The following is a 21,113-nucleotide window of genomic DNA, read 5'->3' as shown; positions in this document are numbered from 1 at the left end:
GTTCTGTAGAGATGAAGTAGTCTTGTGATTTTTTTTCCCACACCTACATGTATATATAAATATATATATATATATATACACATATATATATAGGATGGAGATGGTTATACACATTCAGTATATGTATTGAAAATGTTCTATACAGTGTTATAATAATATAACATTAATGTGTGAAGGACGCTGGGGGCGAAGAATGCTCAGTAGCATGTTCTATTGAGTGCAGTTCCACTAAGCTAGGTGCTGTAAGTATCAGACGTGGGCATGTATGCATTCAAACCTACTCTCCTATTGACAAGCCAGGCTAAAGAAAAACCACAATTTCCACCTTGCCATACACTTGTCACCATAGCAACCCCTTTTTTAAAAGCCAGCAACCTTGATAAGATGCTCCAAACAGTGGAGGTCTGACAGATAAAGACGGGGTTGCGCTTGCAGTGGAATCAGCCGGATTTACCGCCGTGCAGAAGCGACTGCAGCAACATCAAAGCTGGCAGTAACAGTAGTGGCTTCAACACAGATTAGCAGCCGGGAGGGGGGCCGCTACGTTTGACATGCATGCAACTGTTGTGATAGCTGAGAATGCTTTTTTTTCCTCGGCTGCCTGAGATTAAGGGAAAAAATAAAGCTGTAGGCTGAGTGATGCGGTGTGCCTGCGAGTAACATTTACACACCTGCCAACTGGCGACATGGTTTTAGAAGCACACCTCATCTTTCACGGCGGGGACATCGCCACTCTCACATACCATTATTTGCTCGCATGTCATTTCCACGGTTACGTGCGGGCTTCTTGAACCTACTTTTTAAAGAGGCAGGGTTGCAGCCCGATGCTGACAGAAACGGAGCTGCCCGCGTTGAGGTAGCTCCCCTCGATGGTCACTCTGGTGCCCCCCGAAATAGGTCCCTGGGAAGGCTGGATGCGAGTGAAGAACGGCGTCTGGAGAAGACAGGAGACAATTGGTATCACGTTAGGAGGTCCTTGTTCCATTCTGATTTGGAAATCAGTTCCAAAGACATTTTTGTCTGTGTTGAATGGATATACCGTATTTCCTTGAATGGCCGCCGGGTATATAGTATGCACCTGCCTAGAATTACTGCCGGGTCAAACTCGTTCCGCAAAATAATTAGCGCATGCTTAGCATTACCGCCGACTCAGGATTAACGCCGAGTCAAACTAGTTTTGCAAAATATTATTTTTATTAGCGCATGCCTAGAATTTCCACCGGGTCAAACTCGTCACGTCACGAGTGACACTTCACCTGTCATCATTTTCAAAATGGAGGAGGCTGATTTCAATCATTTGAAATCGCATAAAGGAAATAATATTAAGAGCTATTCAGTAGGATTTAAGGTCCAAGCTATTGAATATGCTAAAAAGAACAGTAAGCAGCTATGTTTTATTAATATACCGTAGCTGCGTGTGTCAAATATGAGTCATTAAATGACTCCCGCCTCCTGGTGGTAGAGGGCGCTAGTGATCCTTCTTGCGACTACTCGGCTGCAGAAGAAGTGACAACAAGCAGCAAGAGTTTATTTTTTCCTCTCGCTTGCACTTTTAACATGGAGGATTACATATCTAAAATAAAACAGTTTTCTAAACTGGACTTTCAATGGAAGCAGGAGGTAATAAAGGAAGATCTCCATCGAGACAGAGACTTTTAAAACTGAAGAAAGATAAGGAAGACTTCTATAAACAAGTTATCGGTGCTTTTGATCAGAAGGAGCTGCGCATGGACTTCATTTATAAGTAAAGGTAAGACCATAATAACGTGTTTTTTTTATTAAATCTGCTTTTCATGATGGTATCCTTACATCACACTCAAATTTATAAGCGCAGGCCTAAATTTACCGCATGCCTTTGGTAAGCGCGAGAGTGAGAAGAGGTTTTAAATTAATTAGCCCCCCGGCGGCAATTCAAGGAAATACAGTAGTTCAGTTCAGTGTCAGTTTATGTGAAACATGCATACGACACAATGTAATGCATCACACATTTCTAGTTGTTTCATTACAGCACGTCCGAAAAGGAGTAGGAAGAAGCTGATCTTATTTAATCCTACCCCTTTTCAGATCATGGCAATTGTATCCCCTTTGCTTGTGTTCCTGTAACAAAAAAGTGAATGCATGAATAATAAATAAATAATATACCATAGTAAGTACCGTATTTTTCGGACTATAAGTTGCAGTTTTTTCCGGGGGTGCGACTTCTACTCAGGATCGACTTATGTGTGAAATTATTAACACATTACCGTAAAATATGAAATAATATTACTTATTTAATTCGAGGACAAGACGAAGAAACTGTCAGCAATCGTCACACACTTGTCAACCAATAAGAATTCGGCTGGGGAGGGTCATGGCAGAAGTGCATTGTGGGTCACGGAATGCTAACTGCTATATGCTACTGCCGTAGATATTAAAATGGAGCATTTCATCGTTGGACATTTGAAAGGCAATTTAAAACAAATAACAGGCTGAATAAGTGTAGGTTATATGAGGCATAAATAACCAACTGCTATGTTAACATAACATATTATGGTAAGAGTCATTCAAATAACTATAACATATAGAACATGCTATACCTTTACCAAACTATCTCTCACTCCTAATCCATAAATCCCATGAAATCTTCTTCCTTGATGTCGCTTCTAAACAACTCTGCCAACTCCAAAGGTATGCGCCGCTTCCTCTTTTCCTTTTCTGCTGCATATTTCACTACGTCCAGCTTGTAATCTGCAGTACATGTTTTCCTTTTCGCTGACATTTTTGTTCAGCCCTTCTCAGTTTTTATAAGTTACCCCCAATGATGAAATCATCCATTTTTAAGGCCTACTGAAATGAGATGTTCTTATTTAAACGGGGATAGCAGGTCCATTCTATGTGTCATACTTGATTATTTCGCGATATTGCCATATTTTTGCTGAAAGGATTTAGTAGAGAACATCGACCATAAAGTTCGCTAATAAAAAAGCCTTGCCTGTAGCGGAAGTAGCAGACGATGTGCGCGTGACATCACGGGTTGTGGAGCTCCTCACATTGTTTACAACCGTGGCCACCAGCAGCGAGAGCGATTCGGACCGAGAAAGCGACGATTTCCCCATTAATTTGAGCAAGGGTGAAAGATTGGTGGATGAGGAAAGTGAGAGTGAAGGACTAGAAAAAATAAATAATAATAATAGACTCCCTTTTTAGACCAGTTGATCTGCCGTTTCTTTTCTTTTTCTTCTATGTCCCACTCTCCTTTGTGGAGGGAGTCCGGTCCGATCCGGTGGCCATGTACTGCTCGCCTGTGTATCGGCTGGGGACATCTCTGCGCTACTGATCAGCCTCCGCTTGGGATGGTTTCCTGCTGGCTCCGCTGTGAACGGGACTCTCGCTGCTGTGTTGGATCCGCTTTGGACTGGACTCTCGCGACTGTGTTGGATCCATTATGGATTGATCTTTCACAGTATCATGTTCTCATAGTCATCATTGTCACCGACGTCCCACTGGGTGTGAGTTTTCCTTGCCCTTATGTGTGCCTACCGAGGATGTCGTAGTGGTTTGTGCAGCCCTTTGAGACACTAGTGATTTGGGGCTATATAAGTAAACATTGATAGATTGATTGATAGATATTAATTTAAAAAAAAATAGACGACAGAGCGATTCAGATGTTTTTAGATAAATTTACTAGGATAATTCTGGAAAATCGCGTATCTGCTTATTGTGTTACTAGTGTTTTAGTGAGATTATATGGTCGTACCTGTACAACCTGAAAGTCGAAGGGGTGTGGCCACGGGTGTGGTGACCGCCAGTGTCTCCGAGGGAAACCACGTTTCTCGACGAGGCAAAGGCAGCTAGTCGGGATGGGCTGAGATTTTTTTATTTTATCCCTCCTCCACGGTGGAAGCATCCGACGGTCGGGGGCGGCCGGTGGGAGGAGGCAAGAGAGTCCACAACTGCCTCTTTGACAGGTGCAGGAGGAACGACGCAAGCTCGGGGCGGTAAAGCTCGGTTGGTAGAGCGGCCGTGTCAGCAACTTGAGGGTTGCAGGTTCGATCCCCGCTTCTGCCACCCTAGTCACTGCCGTTGTGTCCTTGGGCAAGACACTTTACCCACCTGCTCCCAGTGCCACCCACACAGGTTTAAATGTAACTTAGATATTGGGTTTCACGATGTAAAGTGCTTTGAGTCACTAGAGAAAAGCGCTATATAAATATAATTCACTTCACTTCACACTCCGCTCATGTCTATGGTAAGAGCCGACTTATTACCACCATTTTCTCACCAAAACCTGCCGGTTGACATGTGGTAGGGAACCATGTTCGCTTGACCGCTCTGTTCTGTAGTAAAGCTTCACCGTCATCTTTCGGGAATGTAAACAATGAAACACCGGCTGTGTTTGTGTTGCTAAAGGCGGCCGCAATACACCGCTTCCCACCTACATCTTTCTTCTTTGACGTCTCCATTATTAATTGAACAAATTGCAAAAGATTCAGCAACACAGAGGTTCAGAATACTGTGGAATTAAGCGATGAAAACAGACGACTTATAGCTGGGAACGTTGCTGGAACAAAATGTCCTCTACAATGCGTGACGTCACGGGCACGCGTCATCATACCGCGACGTTTTAGCATGATACTTACGCGCGAAATTTAAAATTGCAATTTAGTAAACTTAACCGGCGGTATTGGCATGTGTTGCAATGTTAATATTTCATCATTGATATATAAACTATCAGACTGCGTGGTCGCTAGTAGTGGCTTTCAGTAGGCCTTTAATAGCTACGGCAGTAGCATATAGCAGTTAGCATTCCACGACCCTCCCCCGCCGAATTGTTAATGGTTGACATGTGTGTGACGATTGCTGACATTTTCTTCCGCCTATTCCGCAAATGAGATAACTAATATTATTTTATATTTTACGGTAATGTGCTAATAATTTCACACATAAGTCGCTCCGGGGTATATGTCGCAAACCTGGCCAAACTGCGACTTATAGTCCGAAAAATACGGTACAAGTTTAGGAAAAGGAAACCGTACAAAAACTAACCAACTTTTTCCAAAAATGATGTGAACTTATTATTATTATTAATGGACATGGAGTAGAGGCAGGGCTGAAGAAGCTCTGCTTCTTCTTACTTCTTTTCAGGCATGTTGCAATTGTGTGAAAGGAATCACGAGGGACCAAGTGATACCATACCATCGGTGGATGTGAGTTACCATATCTGCTCTTTAAATGACACTAACATGGCAAAGGTACGCAGTAAAAAACATTTAAAATGCCATTTTTATGCAACATTTATCATATCAAACTAATGCAGTTATTTACATTGAAATTTCTAACTGAAATGTTATTGTTTGTCCACAACATGGTGCTATTCTCTCCCCATTTAAAGCATGCTCATTTTGCCTCGCTACTGAAATCATAGTTGCATACCTCAATGTTCGGAAGAGTGTATACAATATATAAAAAATAAATACTGCATTGGTGCCTGGGGATGTGAGTTTAATTGGTTCCGTGACACAGCTCGTACCTCGAAAAACTCATACGGCGAAACAACGTCGCCTATTTAAATGAATTGAAATCCATTTATTCTGTGCTTGGCTGCCTTAAAATACATTTTGCCTTTTGAAAAGAAAAACAAAATTTTAGATAAGAATTAGAATACCTAGGAGTCTTGTTCACGAGTGGGGGAAGATTGGATCGTGAGATCGACAAGCGGATCGGTGCGGCGTCTTCAGTAATGCGGACCTTTTATCGATCCGTTGTGGTGAAGAAAGAGCTGAGCCGGAAGGCAAAGCTCTCAATTTACCGGTCGATCTACGTTCCCATCCTCACCTATGGTCATGAGCTTTGGGTCATGACCGAAAGGATAAGATCACGGGTACAAGCGGCCCAAATGAGTTTCCAGGTCTCTCCCTTAGAGATAGGGTGAGAAGCTCTGCCATCCGGGAGGAACTCAAAGTAAAGCCGCTGCTCCTCCACATCGAGAGGAGCCAGATGAGGTGGTTCGGGCATCTGGTCAGGATGCCACCCGAACGCCTCCCTAGCGAGGTGTTTAGGGCACGTCCAGCTGGTAGGAGGCCACGGGGAAGACCCAGGACACGTTGGGAAGACTATGTCTCCCGGCTGGCCTGGGAACGCCTTGGGATCCCCCGGGAAGAGTTAGACGAAGTGGCTGGGGAGAGGGAAGTCTGGGCTTCCCTGCTTAGGCTGCTGCCCCCGCGACCCGACCTCGGATAAGTGGAAGATGATGGATGGATGGATGGAATTATTGTAACACAGACAATACAATAGAATGCAAGAAATACCGTAAATTCCGGACTACTTTTTTCCTACGCTTTGACCCTGCAGCTTCTAAAACGGTGCGACTAATTTATAGATTTTTCTTCGCTAACAGCCATAAGTAAGACTATAAAAATGGTACCCATTACCTCCCTGCTTGACACTCAGCATCAAGGGTTGGAATTGGGGGTTTAATCACAAAATGATTCCCGGGCGCGGTGATCAGGGATAATTTCACCACACCAAGTGTGTGTGTGACAATCAGCTGTAGATAATATTGAATTTTTGCAGTGTTTTTGGTCGGTTAACACTAGCATTTGGAGACAAAGAGAAGAAAAAAGAAAGAAAAACAGCCTGCAGCTAAATTCCAATGGTATTTAGAATTAAATGTCAAAGTTTAAAGGTCATGACTCTCAAGTGTTTCCACACCAAACTCCCCCAAGCATGCCGGTATGGACCTTGCTTGTGCAGTTTTATTGCAACAAGTCCATTAATGTCTTACGGTGTGTTGTCTTACCACAAACGTGAAGGGCCTGGGGGACAGAGCTCTGTAGTCGTTGACACAGTCCCTCACACACACCTCCACCTGAGCCTCTTGGACCCTGTATCCTGTCGCGTCATTGAGCTGACACACTATCCTGCAAAAAGAGCAAATGTCCACATCATTGGGGTGTCTTTCGTCAACATACTACATTTTGTTACAATAATTATGTGTAAGTTAGCGCACAACTCTTATGCTTAAAGGCCGTTGCAATAGTTATTATCAATTGTGCCGAAGTTGTACTTTTATCTCTGTGCAAAGGCACACAACGGGAAATCTTGCTTTGCGAGTTGTCTCGTGTCAGCAGTTTGTTTCCAGACCCTGCCTGCTGACAACCGAGGACGGACATCGAGTACCTCGGCGCGGACAGGACAGAGACAGGGCGAGATCACGAGTGTCAGCACATTTCCATTCTGAGTACCGTAATTCCTTGAATTGCCGCCTGGGCGCTAATTAATTTAAAACCTCTTCTCACTCCGGCGTTTACCAAAGGCATGCGGTAAATTTAGGCCTGCGCTTATAGATTTGAGTGTATGGATACCTTAATGAAAAGCACATTTAATGAAAAAAAATTAAAAAAACTTTATTATGGTCTTACCTTTACTTATAAATGATGTTAATGCGCAGTTCCTTCTGATCAAAAGCATCAATAACTTCTTTATAGAAGTCTTCCTTATCTTTCTTCAGTTTTAAAAGTCTCTCTGTCTCGATGGAGATCTGCTTCGATTGAAAGTCCAGTTTAGAAAACTGTTTTATTTTAGATATGTAATCCTCCATGTTAAAAGTGCAAGCGAGAGGAAAAAATAAACGATCGCTGCTCACTCTTGCTGCTTGTTGTCACTTCTTCTGCAGCCGGGTAGTCGCAAGAAGGATCACTAGCGCCCTCTACCACCAGGAGGCGGGAGTCATTTAATGACTCATATTTGACACACACAGCTATGGTAAATTAATAAAACATAGCTGCTTACTGTTCTTTTTAGCATATTCAATAGCTTGGACCTTAAATCATTGCTTACCGCGATAAGTAATGAATAATTCCGCTGGTAATCACAGTGTCAAAAACAACGTTCAAAACATAAAACATTCTCATGCATTTTCATCCATCCGGTTTCTACCGCACCTGTTCAAGAAGTCTCATTAATGGAAAGAAGTATTTTATTTATTTTTGATTAGCCTCAGAATAGGCTTCACGGTGGCAGAGGGGTTAGTGCGTCTGCCTCACAATACGAAGTTCCTGCAGTCCTGGGTTCAAATCCAGGCTCGGGATCTTTCTGTGTGGAGTTTGCATGTTCTCCCCGTGAATGCGTGGGTTCCCTCCGGGTACGGTTTTACTACTTACGTATAAAATACTACACGGTCTAGCTCCATCCTATCTTGCCGATTGTATTGTACCATATGTCCCGGCAAGAAATCTGCGTTCAAAGGACTCCGGCTTGTTAGTGATTCCCAAAGCCCAAAAAAAGTCTGCGGGCTATAGAGCGTTTTCCGTTCGGGCTCCAGTACTCTGGAATGCCCTCCCGGTAACAGTTCGAGATGCCACCTCAGTAGAAGCATTTAAGTCTCACCTTAAAACTCATTTGTATACTCTAGCCTTTAAATAGACTCCCTTTTTAGACCAGTTGATCTGCCGTTTCTTTTCTTTTTCTCCTATGTCCCACTCTCCCTTGTGGAGGGGGTCCGGTCCGATCCGGTGGCCATGTACTGCTTGCCTGTGTATCGGCTGGGGACATCTCTGCGATGCTGATCCGCCTCCGCTTGGGATGGTTTCCTGCTGGCTCCGCTGTGAACGGGACTCTCGCTGCTGTGTCTTGGATCCGCTTTGGACTGGACTCTCGCGACTGTGTTGGATCCATTGTGGATTGAACTTTCACAGTATCATGTTAGACCCGCTCGACATCCATTGCTTTCCTCCTCTCCAAGGTTCTCATAGTCATCATTGTCACCGACGTCCCACTGGGTGTGAGTTTTCCTTGCCCTTATGTGGGCCTACCGAGAATGTCGTGGTGGTTTGTGCAGCCCTTTGAGACACTAGTGATTTAGGGCTATATAAGTAAACATTGATTGATTGATACTCCGGCTTCCTCCCACTTCCAAAGACATGCACCTGGGGATAGGTTGATTGGCAACACTAAATGGTCCCTAGTGTGTGAATGTGAGTGTGAATGTTGTCTGTCTATCTGTGTTGGCCTTGCGATGAGGTGGCGACTTGTCCAGGGTGTACCCTGCCTTCCGCCTGATTGTAGCTGAGATAGGCGCCAGCGCCCCCCGCGATCCCGAAAGGGAATAAGCGGTAGAAATGGATGGATAGCCTCAGAATAATAATGTTATTAAAAAGAATAAGAGATTTATTCTACACTAAAAATGTTGGTGTTTCTTAAAAATGCATGCATATAGTTGTATTCATTGTTAAAAAAAATAATTATATGGCTCTTACGGAAATACTTTTAAAAATATTTGGCTTGTATGGCTCTCTCAGCCAAAAAGGTTCCCGACCCCTGCCTTAGAGCGTAGGGGGAAACTGTAACTGAGTGTACAGCCCAATACGTCTCTCCTCATGAGTAAAACCCAACTCTGTCTCCGCTTGATTCCGTCTTCTTGTCTTGTGTAATAGATGGTTTCGGTGTTTGAACCTGACACGTGGTGCAACCTCACCTCTCAGCGCTCAGGTACTCCTCCTCGATGGGGACGCAGGGCACCTTGCCTAACCTGACGCCCGACTGGATGTCCCTGAAGTGCAGACCCAGGTTCTCTCCGACGATGGTCATCCTGGTGCCTCCTTGGCGAGGTCCCGTGTCCGGAAACAACTGCGGCGGAGAGAGGAAAATAGTCGGGCGGCAGGCATCGCCCGGGAAAACAAAAAACAAAACAGCGGTGTGATTTATCGAGGCGAATTACGATGCGTAACGGGGACAGGTGTGGTGTGACAAAACAAATAAGGTGTCGGATGGATGCTTGTTGCCACCATCACACCCACACACACACACACACACACACACACACACACACACACACACACACACACACACGAGCGTGTCATCCCTAACAAGCATCACAAGGTAATTATGCGTAATGTGTCCACCGCCTTGTACGACTGTGGCGCTCAGCAAGGCCCACAGCACAAGGCGGCCATGCTTGTTTTGGTATAGACGTTATGAAGGCTTTAAGGCACTCATTGAAAAACATGGAGAAAAGGTAAAGGGGTGAGAGAGCAATACAATGTGGAAGTTTCCATCAATAAGGGCTCTGTCAATAGGCGATACAGGCGAATGTTAAGGGGCCACATTGGGGGGGGGTCACCTTTAGAATAATGGTATTACAACTAGTCTCTTTAAAATGGAATGCAAGATACCACTGTTGTTGCTACAAACATGATAGTAGCATAACAATGTCCTAGAACAGGGGTAGGGAACCTATGGCTCTAGAGCCAGATGTGGCTCTACTGATGACTGCACCTGGCTCTCAGGTAAATCTTAGCTAACATTGCTTTACACGATAAGTAATGAATAATTCCGCTGGTTTAGTTTAGTTTATTTAGTTTAGTTTAGTTTAGTTTAGTTTATTAAGGATCCCCATTAGTCTACACCGCAGTGGAGACTATTCTTCCTGGGGTCCAGGCAAAAAACATCACACAACCACAGAACAAACGATTAAAATGCAGTACAACATGATCCAATAATAAATTGTCATAATACAAAAATAGCAACAACAAAGAACCAAAAAATACTAATAGATGTTGTTACTTAATAATTTTCATACCAAAGATAAAAATAGCAATATAAAAATAGATATACTGTATACATTTTTGCAAAAATAAAACAAAGAACCAATGGCCTAAAACACATTAGTGTACCAAAGACAAACAATAAGTGACGAAAAAGTATCATCCATCCATTTTCTGCTGGTAAGCACAGTGTCAAAAATAACGTTCAAAATATAAAACATTCTCATGCATTTTAATCCATCCATCCTTTTTTCTACCGCACTTGTTCAAGAAGTTGCATTAAGGGTAAGAAGTGATTTATTTATTATTGATTAGTTTAGGGTTTGCACCGACGTGAGAGCCTGTTTCAGGGTTGCAATATTTTTTATTTTTCAATAAGTCTCTCCGTTGCTTTCCAGCAATTGTCTTTTTCTCTTTTGTTCTCGGGGCGGTATAGCTCGGTTGGTAGAGCGGCCGTGCCAGCAACTTGAGGGTTGCAGGTTCGATTCCCGCTTACGCCACCCTAGTCACTGCCGTTGTGTCCTTGAGCAAGACACTTTACCCACCTGCTCCCAGTGCCACCCACACTGGTTTGAATGTAACTTAGATATTGGGTTTCACTATGTAAAGCGCTTTGAGTCACTAGAGAAAAGCGCTATATAAAATATAATTCACTTCACTTCTCGCTCGCACTCTGGCTCCACCCCCAGCCCCCGTCTCTCCTCCTGGCTGCTGCTTATAATAGAGCGACAGGTGATTAGATAACGAGGCCCAGGTGGGCCTTTTACGCACCTGTCGCTGATTTCGAGGTCGGTCCTGGCACACCCTGCTTCGCTGCAGGCCTGCAGGCCACGCCCCCTCCACAGTTAACTTCAGAATAACAATGTTATTACAAATATTAAGAGAGCTATTATACTCTAGAAATGTTGGTCTAACTTAAAAATGCACACGTTTAGTTGTGTTCGGTGTTGAAAAAAAATATTATATGGCTCTTACGGAAATACATTTTAAAATATTTTGATTCTTGGCTCTCTCAGCCAAAAAGGTTCCCGACCCCTGTCCTATACAGTGGGGCAAAAAAGTATTTAGTCAGCCAGCGATTGTGCAAGTTCTCCCACTTCAAATGATGACAGAGGTCTGTAATTTTCATCATAGGTAAAAAAAATCCAGGAATTCACATTGTAGGAATTTTGAAGAATTTATTTGTAAATTATGGTGGAAGATAAAACTTCAACTGTGAGACACAGAATGTGAAAAAAAAAATCCAGGAATTCACATTGTAGGAATTTTAAATAATTTATTTGTAAATTATGGTGGAAAATAAGTATTTGGTCAACCATTCAAAGCTCTCACTGTTAGAAGGAGGTTTTGGCTCAAAATCTCACGATACATGGCCCCATTCATTCTTTCCTTAACACGGATCAATCGTCCTGTCTCCTTAGCAGAAAAACAGCCCCAAAGCTTGATGTTCCCACCCCCATGCTTCACAGTAGGTGTGGTGTTCTTGGGATGCAACTCAGTATTCTTCTTCCTCCAAACAGGACAAGTTGAGTTTATACCAAAAAGTTCTATTTTGGTTTCATCTGACCACATGACATTCTCCCATGTGCTCTCTGGCAAACTTCAGACGGGCCTTGACATGCACTGGCTTAAGCAGGGGACACGTCTGGCACTGCAGGATTGATTCCCTGTCGGCGTAGTGTGTTACTGATGGTAACCTTTGTTACTTTGGTCCCAGCTCTCTGCAGCTCATTCTGGGATTTTTGCTCATGATCATTTTGACCCCACGGGATGAGATCTTGCATGGAGCCCCAAATCGAGGGAGATTATGAGTGGTCTTGTATGTCATTTTCTTATAATTGCTCCCACATTTGATTTTTTCACACCAAGCTGCTTGCCTATTGTAGATTCACTCTTCCCAGTCTGGTGCAGGTCTACAATTCTTTTCCTGGTGTCTTTCGACAGCTCTTTGGTCTTGGCCATATTAGAGTTTGGAGTCTGACCGTTTGAGGCTGTGGACAGGGGTCTTTTATACAGATAACGAGTTCAAACAGGTTCCATTAACACAGGTAACGAGTGGAGGACAGAAAAGCTTCTTAAAGAAGAAGTTACAGGTCTGTGAGAGCCAGAGATCTTCCTTCCATAATTTACAAATAAATTCTTTAAAATTCCTACAATGTGAATTCCTGGATTTTTTTTGGACATTCTGTCTCTCACAGTTGAAGTGTACCTATGATGAAAATTACAGACCTCTGTCATCATTTGAAGTGGGAGAACTTGCACAATCGCTGGCTGACTAAATACTTTCTTGCCCCACTGTATATACACTGTAAAAAAAACAATCCTATTTTTATGGTTAATTTAAATTTCTACTGTAATTTTGCTATTTTTTTTAAATAGGTTATAAAACTGTAGAATTGAAGGCATTATCTGCAAATAAACAAACCGCCTGTTATTTTAAGTAATATGCCAGTAATGACAAACTAAGTACGGTATATTTCTATTTTTTTTTACAGAAACACACAAAATTAATTATACATATTTTCTGTTTTCTCAAATTCATGTAAAATTACAGTAATTAACTTCCATTAAATATGTAGCTTGTTATATAAAAGTCTATGTCCATACTAACAATTAAACAGTTTTATATGTAATTCTAAAGTCTTATTTTTTTTATATTTATATGTGTTTTTATATTCAAGTTGAAAAATATAAGTAGCCTGTTGTATAAAAGTTTATGCTCAAACTAACAATTTAACATTTTTCTCGTTAAATTGGTTGGTTAACAATTCAGAAAAAATCTGTAAAATAATGGTATTTTTCAGTGGAACTGCCAGCATTGTCACTTCATTAAAGGTTGTTGATCGTAATAATTTTAAAAAACTCTGTAATAATAAAAGTATTTTTCTGCAGAACTGTTTGCATCGTCACTTTATCAAAGGTGGTTGATCTTAATAATATAGTAAAAATCTGTAAAATTAAGATATTTTTCCGCAAAACGTTTCATAAAAATTTCTTTAAATACTAGGTTTTTGATCATTATTATGTTTACAATGTTTTACTTTAATTTTATGGTTTCGTTTGGCAGCCGTAGCTGCCAGTAGATGACCGTTTATTTACAGAATTATTTTTTTTTTACAGAGTACATCTGGATATTATTCACGGTGCTTCATTTTTTCCCACAATTTGTTATCTTACATCCATCCATCCATCCATTTTCTACCGCTTATTCCCTTTCAGGGTCACGGGGGGCGCTGGCGCCTATCTCAGCTACAATCGGGCGGAAGGCGGGGTACACCCTGGACAAGTCGCCACCTCATCACAGGGCCTGTTATCTTACAGCCTTATTCCAAAATGAAATGAATTCATTTTTGTCCTCAAAATTCTGAACAAAACACCCCATAATGACAATATGAAAAGTTTAATTTGTTTTGTTTTATTTTGGCTAAATTCACATTAGTCTAGTCACCTCCCTGACTAGACTAATGTGAATGCAGCAATGTACAGAGACATCCTGGATGAAAAGCAACACTTCTCATCCAACCTGATGGAGCTTCAGAGGTGCTGCAAAGAGGAATGGGCGAAACTGCCCAAACATAGGTGTGCCAGGCTTGTGGTGTCGTATTTAAAGACCTGAGGCTGTAATTGCTCACAACAAAGTAGTGAGCAAAGGCTGTAAATCAGGGGTGTCCAAACTTTTTCCACACGGAAAAATTTAAGCATGCGGAGGCCATTTTGATATTTTTTATTTTCAAAAATATATGGATTTTTTTTTATCCTTAGGGCTCCTGGGGAGCATAGAGGGTCTCAGTCACTAAAATATTAAACATGGGTCAATTATTTTTTGTTTTATTTAATACTTACAGTAAATCTCTATATCAACTTGAGGTTGATATAAAGTAAAACAAATAAGGTTTTATGCCTTTTCTGTCAAAGACAACTTTGTTTTTTTTATAGTAAAACTGAAATATGCAGTATTTAGATAGATGGATAGTACTTTATTGATTCCTTCAGGAAAGTTCCTTTATTTAGCAATTAAAGCCCTCAAAGATCAATAATGCAGGACACCATTGATTTTATTTAATATTTTTGAGCAAAAAAATGAGGTGGCGACTTGTCCAGAGTGTACCCCGCCTTCCACCCAATTGTAGCTGAAATAGGCGCTAGCGCCCCCCGCGACCCTAAAAGGGAATAAGCGGTAGAAAATGGATGGATGGATGGAGTAATCACAGTGAAAAGTTAAATAAAATCCTACGCTGCTGATCCGCTTGAGATGGTTTCCTGTGGACGGGACTCTCACTGCTGTCTTGGAGCCACTATGGATTGAACTTTCACAGTATCATGTTAGACCCGCTCGACATCCATTGCTTTCGGTCCCCTAGAGGGGGGGGGTTGCCCACATCTGAGGTCCTCTCCAAGGTTTCTCATAGTCAGCATTGTCGCTGGCGTCCCACTGAATGTGAATTCTCCCTGCCCACTGGGTGTGAGTTTTCCTTGCCCTTTTGTGGGTTCTTCCGAGGATGTTGTAGTCGTAATGATTTGTGCAGTCCTTTGAGACATTTGTGATTTGGGGCTATATAAATAAACATTGATTGATTGATTGATACTAAATATATTTGACATCCGAAAGGTTCCCCACTCATAAAGTGATGCATTTTTATTATTATTTTTTTTTACTTTTAACACTTAAATTTCAAGATCAACTTCCGATATATCTGTCGATTTTAAGTTTGAACTATCATTTTGTTTGTTTTATGCTCTTTTGTCAAAACGTTGATGTTTTTATATGGCAACCACACAACATGTGCAATATTTTTTCCACATAAAACATTTTAAAGTGATAATTTTTAAGTAATAATTCATTCTAACAGATTTTTTTGTCCTTTTTTTTGAGCAATGGAAAAAAAAGAAAAGAAAGACAAAAGGGAAAAATAAACCTGCCTGCATGGCAGCTTTGTGTCAACATTGCCACTTTTTCTTCATTAGATTTCACCTCATTCGACTTTTTTAAATGTTTTTACTTTATTTTTGCAATACTATCAATTTTTGCAGAATGTGTGGCGGGCCGGTAAATGATTAGCTGCGTGCCCCAAATGGCCCCTGGGCTGCACTTTGGACACCCCTGCAGTAAATACTTATGAACATGTGACTTTTTTAAATTATTTTTTTTGTTTTATTAAATTTGCAAATTAAAAAAAAGAAAAAAAAACACTGTCATTATGGGGTATTGTGGGTAGAATTTTTTGATTTTGTATTTTTTTTGGTTTTATTAAATTTACAAATTAAAAAAAAGGAAAAAAAATCACACTTACTCAGTGGCCTAGTGGTTAGAGTGTCCGCCCTGAGATGGGTAGGTTGGGAGTTCAAACCCCGGCCGAGTCATACCAAAGACTATAAAAATGGGACCCATTACCTCCCTGCTTGGCACTCAGCATCAAGGGTTGGAATTGGGGGTTAAATCACCAAGAATGATTCCCGGGCGCGGGACCGCTGCTGCTCACTGCTCCCCTCACTTCCCAGGGGGTGGTCAAGGGTGATGGGTCAAATGCAGAGGACAAATTTCACCACACCTAGTGTGTGTGTGTGTGACAATCATTGGTACTTTAACTTTAACTTAACATCGTCATTATGGGGTATTGTGTGTAGAATTTTCAGGACAAAAAATATATTACATTATGGAATTAAGGCTGTAACATAAAATGTGGAAAAAGTGAAGTTGTGAATACTTTCTGGATGTACTGTACATATGTATACTGTATTTATGAACTAAATAATATATTGTTTGGTAATGCACTGAATGTATATAATAATTAGTTTTAATATATTTAGTTTTAATTCTCTCACCCAAAAAAAAGTGCTAAAGAAATATGATGTTGCTCTTTCTAATACATTTGCATTGACCATGTGCATTTATATTTTTAGAAATATCAATATATCACATTTTATGCAAACGCGCATAAATGACGCACATTTATAATATTAGGATTTAAAATATATATATTTATTTTTTTAGCACTTTTGTGTTTGGATGAAACATAGAATTGTTAAAAAAAATATATATTAATTATATTTTTAATATAAATCCATCCATCTATTTTCTACCGCTTATTCCCTTTGGGGTCGCTGGTGCCTATCTCAGCTACAAATACAAAAATAAATATATACATTTTGTTTAACTGGGTTCTGTAAAGTAAGCTTTAAATCTTTTTCCTTTTCGGACAAGTTGAATCGTGCAAGGGTAATTGTGATGCACATTGTTCTCTTTTGTTAAGCATAACATATTTACAACATTAAAATTCAAACTCACTGTTTTATTAGAAAGCATATTTATTGGTGACAACTAGTTTTGCTTAATTAAAAAAACAACTAAATACACATTTGCATATTAAGAGCTTGAGAAGATGCAGAAAGTCTGACTTCGGCAGAGAATTATACGTTTATGTGTTATAAAATCCAGGAACATTTATTATGAGGCTTAAATCATATGAAAAGCCAAAGAAATGGTCCAAATCAAATAAAGATCACAGTGCAGTTTGATGTAACCCCGTGTAATAAAGTCCCGTACACTTTGGTATGCCAAGGGCAACGTCAAGGACCTGACATGTACTTGTGGTAATAGCAACACATTAAAATAGAGCAGCTCTAATTCTCTGTGAAGGACAACCAAAGAGAAGACGTTGCGTGACCTCGGGGGCTTCGCCAAAGAGGGCTGACGCAAGACCCTATCAAAGTGGTAAAGTCAGCCTTGGATCTCTGCAGGTAACTGGACGACTTTCAAATGAAGATGATGTCGAGATGAAGATGTGGCGCCTAATGACACTTTCCTTTTAACTATTTTTGTATGTAGTTTTTATTGACTGCGATCTTCCATATATACATTAAATTCTTGTTTATCACTGTTAAATGGTTGCGGGCCGTGAATTTCTGCTAAGTAGGAAACAATTATAAAATCAATAGGGATGCACCGAAATGAAAATTTGTGGCCGAAGCCGAATAAAATTTGAGCGCTTGGCCGAATACCAAATACCGAATAATAAATGCAGTTTTTCACAACTTCTTTATATTGCATAAATAGCCTACAATACATTTTTAGACATCCATCCATTTTCTACCGCTTATTCCCCTTCGGGATCACGGGGGGCGCTGGCGCCTATCTCAGCTACAATCGGGCGGAAGGCAGGGTACACCCTGGACAAGTCGCCACCTCATCGCAGGGCATGTTTTTCAAATAAAGTAAATTTTTATTGAATATTGACATTTTTTAATATTCCAGTAGCCTTTCCTTTTCCAAAAAAGCACAGTTTTTCATTTATATTAGGCCTTCAAACAAAACATGCATTCCAAAAAAAAAAATAAAGTGCATTAAAGTGGATAAACCCACAACAAATGAATTATTGTCCTTTTGGCAAAAGTCTGCTTCGCCACAGTAGATATGCTAATAATGTAAACAGAAGGCTCAAGTAAATCTCAATTAAGTGTGTGCTTGTAACCTCATACACTTATACAGGTAGCCTACACAACAGGCTAATAATGTAAACAGAAGGCTCAAGTAAATCTCAATAAGTGTGTGCTTGTAACCTCATACACTTATACAGGTACACAACATATCCCAGGCCAGAACAGATTCGTCAATAACAGTACTTCAGCTTCAGAATAAAAAGAAGGAAACTAACGATTTAAATTCAACACTGCACGTTGGTTGATTGCGTCAAAAAATTAAGTCTCTGCGTCACACGCCACTATTCGGCCTTGTTTTTAACTCATTCCACCAAAGGCCGAATGTGGCTTTCTTTGCCATATTTGGCCGAATAGGTTACCGATTAATCGGTGCATCCCTAAAAATCAACCATTTTTCTAGCAAGAGAATAAAAAACACCGGTTTATCACCTTTTTAACATGGTTGTTAACATTATGACAGCCCTCTGGATATTGAATAACACCCACAGAGTCATCTTATGTAAACCAACACAGTCATGCCGCCTGAAGCTGAGCCAATCAGGGGCCACGATACTCAACATTGTGTTCTCATTGGACTGGTCAATGCTACTGCAATAGTGATATTTTTGAGTTAGTCTTTATTGTGCTTTCAAATGCTTGATGTCCGCTAACTTTTTACAACTCAACGCCAAAAAAACGGAAATGCTGATTATCGGTCCTGCTAGACACCGAACTCTATTTAATAATACAACTCTAACATTTGACAACCAAACAATTAAACAAGGCGACACGGTAAAGAATCTGGGTATTATATTCGACCCAACTCTCTCCTTTGAGGCACACATTAAAAGCGTTACTAAAACGGCCTTCTTTCATCTCCGTAATATCGCTAAAATTCGCTCCATTCTGGCCACTAAAGACGCTGAGATCATTATCCATGCGTTTGTTACATCTCGCCTCGATTACTGTAACGTATTATTTTCGGGTCTCCCCATGTCTAGCATTAAAAGATTACAGTTGGTACAAAATGCGGCTGCTAGACTTTTGACAAGAACAAGAAAGTTTGATCACATTACGCCTGTACTGTATATACCTTTATATACATATATACATACATATATACCTATACTGTATATACCTTTATATACATATATACATACATATATACCTATACTGTATATACCTTTATATACATATATACATACATATATACCTATACTGTATATACCTTTATATACATATATACATACATATATACCTATACTGGCTCACCTGCACTGGCTTCCTGTGCACTTAAGATGTGACTTTAAGGTTTTACTACTTACGTATAAAATACTACACGGTCTAGCTCCATCCTATCTTGCCGATTGTATTGTACCATATGTCCCGGCAAGAAATCTGCCTTCAAAGGACTCCGGCTTGTTAGTGATTCCCAAAGCCCAAAAAAAGTCTGCGGGCTATAGAGCGTTTTCCGTTCGGGCTCCAGTACTCTGGAATGCCCTCCCGGTAACAGTTCGAGATGCCACCTCAGTAGAAGCATTTAAGTCTCACCTTAAAACTCATTTGTATACTCTAGCCTTTAAATAGACTCCCTTTTTAGACCAGTTGATCTGCCGTTTCTTTTCTTTTTCTTCAATGTCCGATCCGGTGGCCATGTACTGCTTGCCTGTGTATCGGCTGGGGACATCTCTGCGATGCTGATCCGCCTCCGCTTGGGATGGTTTCCTGCTGGCTCCGCTGTGAACGGGACTCTCGCTGCTGTGTTGGATCCGCTTTGGACTGGACTCTCGCGACTATGTTGGATCCATTGTGGATTGAACTTTCACAGTATCATGTTAGACCCGCTCGACATCCATTGCTTTCCTCCTCTCCAAGGTTCTCATAGTCATCATTGTCACCGATGTCCCACTGGGTGTGAGTTTTCCTTGCCCTTATGTGGGCCTACCGAGGATGTCGTGGTGGTTTGTGCAGCCCTTTGAGACACTAGTGATTTAGGGCTATATAAGTAAACATTGATTGACTGATTGATTGACTTTGCCTATCATTTACAATCCACACACATGTTGGTTTTTTAAGCATTCTAAGTCGTAAATAAACTTTAGCAAAAGTCAGCTAACAATGGAGCTAACGGGAGTAGCTCTACTTCGCCTATAAATCACTCTAAAAAAACATCCAAAAGCCTCCATCACTGTTTTATATACATGCTCTAAGTCTATATGTAATATAATACTGTGCCAGGGACACTCATAATATGTAATGCTCATGTGTTTTGCTTATTTTCAGCATACAGATATACACATCACAATGTTCACGGTGGTTTAGCTCGGTTGGTAGAGCGGCCGTGCCAGCAACTTGAGGGTTGCAGGTTCGATTCCCGCATCCGCCATCCTAGTCACTGCCGTTGTGTCCTTGGGCAAGACACTTTACCCACCTGCTCCCAGTGCCACCCACACTGGTTTGAATGTAACTTAAGATATTGGGTTTCACTATGTAAAGCGCTTTGAGTCACTAGAGAAAAAGCGCTATATAAATATAATTCACTTCACTTCACTTTCCCTTCAACGACACTAATGTGCATCATGCATAAAATAACAAATAAAATCCCAACATAATAAAACTACACTAACTGTACAATGTCTGCTTTCACAGGGAATCTTACTGTTCGGATCGGGAGTGTCGAACTCATTTAAACTCAATCTATTGCCAAGTGGGCTTGACTGCCACAATCATGACATGATAACTTAAAAATAAAGATTTTTTGAAAATGGACCAATCTTTACAGGGTTTTTTTTTTTTTTACACTTATGTGTTGAGATTAATAGTATTCTATCATCATTTGTCCTTATTCATACTTTCTGAATAAATGATGTGATATTGTTCACCAGTCAAACAGGTGGATTTGAGTCTGGCAGTTTTAAAATGCTCCCTTTGGTGTTCATTTTTGATCTATCAGAAGACGAAATTAATAATAATATCAATATCAAATTGGATGTTAGTGTAATTTACTGATCTGTATTTGGGATCTGCATAAATCCTGAAAAATTGAGCTCGTCTGCCTTTGTAATCCATGTCGACGTCGTAGTCTATAAGGTTCTTCTTCTTATGGGACATTTATCGTCCGCTGTTGCCATTTCTAATATAAAAGTAGTGTAAAGTTCTTATTTATATCTGTCA

The 21,113-nt window shown here is 40.7% G+C and overlaps 1 protein-coding gene across 1 annotated transcript in view; it reads right to left on the bottom strand.

The window, feature by feature from the left end:
• Positions 1–21,113, bottom strand: part of LOC133553997 (plexin-A1-like) — a 648,088-nt gene that overhangs the window by 139,974 nt on the left and 487,001 nt on the right. The window contains exons 17-19 of the mRNA XM_061902321.1: positions 9,455–9,606; positions 6,779–6,899; positions 798–934 (exon numbers count right to left, since the gene is read on the bottom strand). Coding sequence (XP_061758305.1) covers positions 798–934; positions 6,779–6,899; positions 9,455–9,606 — 410 coding nt within the window. The remainder of the gene's footprint in view (positions 1–797; positions 935–6,778; positions 6,900–9,454; positions 9,607–21,113) is intronic.

The sequence above is a fragment of the Nerophis ophidion genome, linkage group LG06, assembly GCF_033978795.1.
Source record: "Nerophis ophidion isolate RoL-2023_Sa linkage group LG06, RoL_Noph_v1.0, whole genome shotgun sequence".
NCBI lineage: Eukaryota > Metazoa > Chordata > Actinopteri > Syngnathiformes > Syngnathidae > Nerophis > Nerophis ophidion.
Note: the sequence above shows the minus strand (reverse complement) of the source record. Positions and strands in the feature narration are given on the sequence as shown.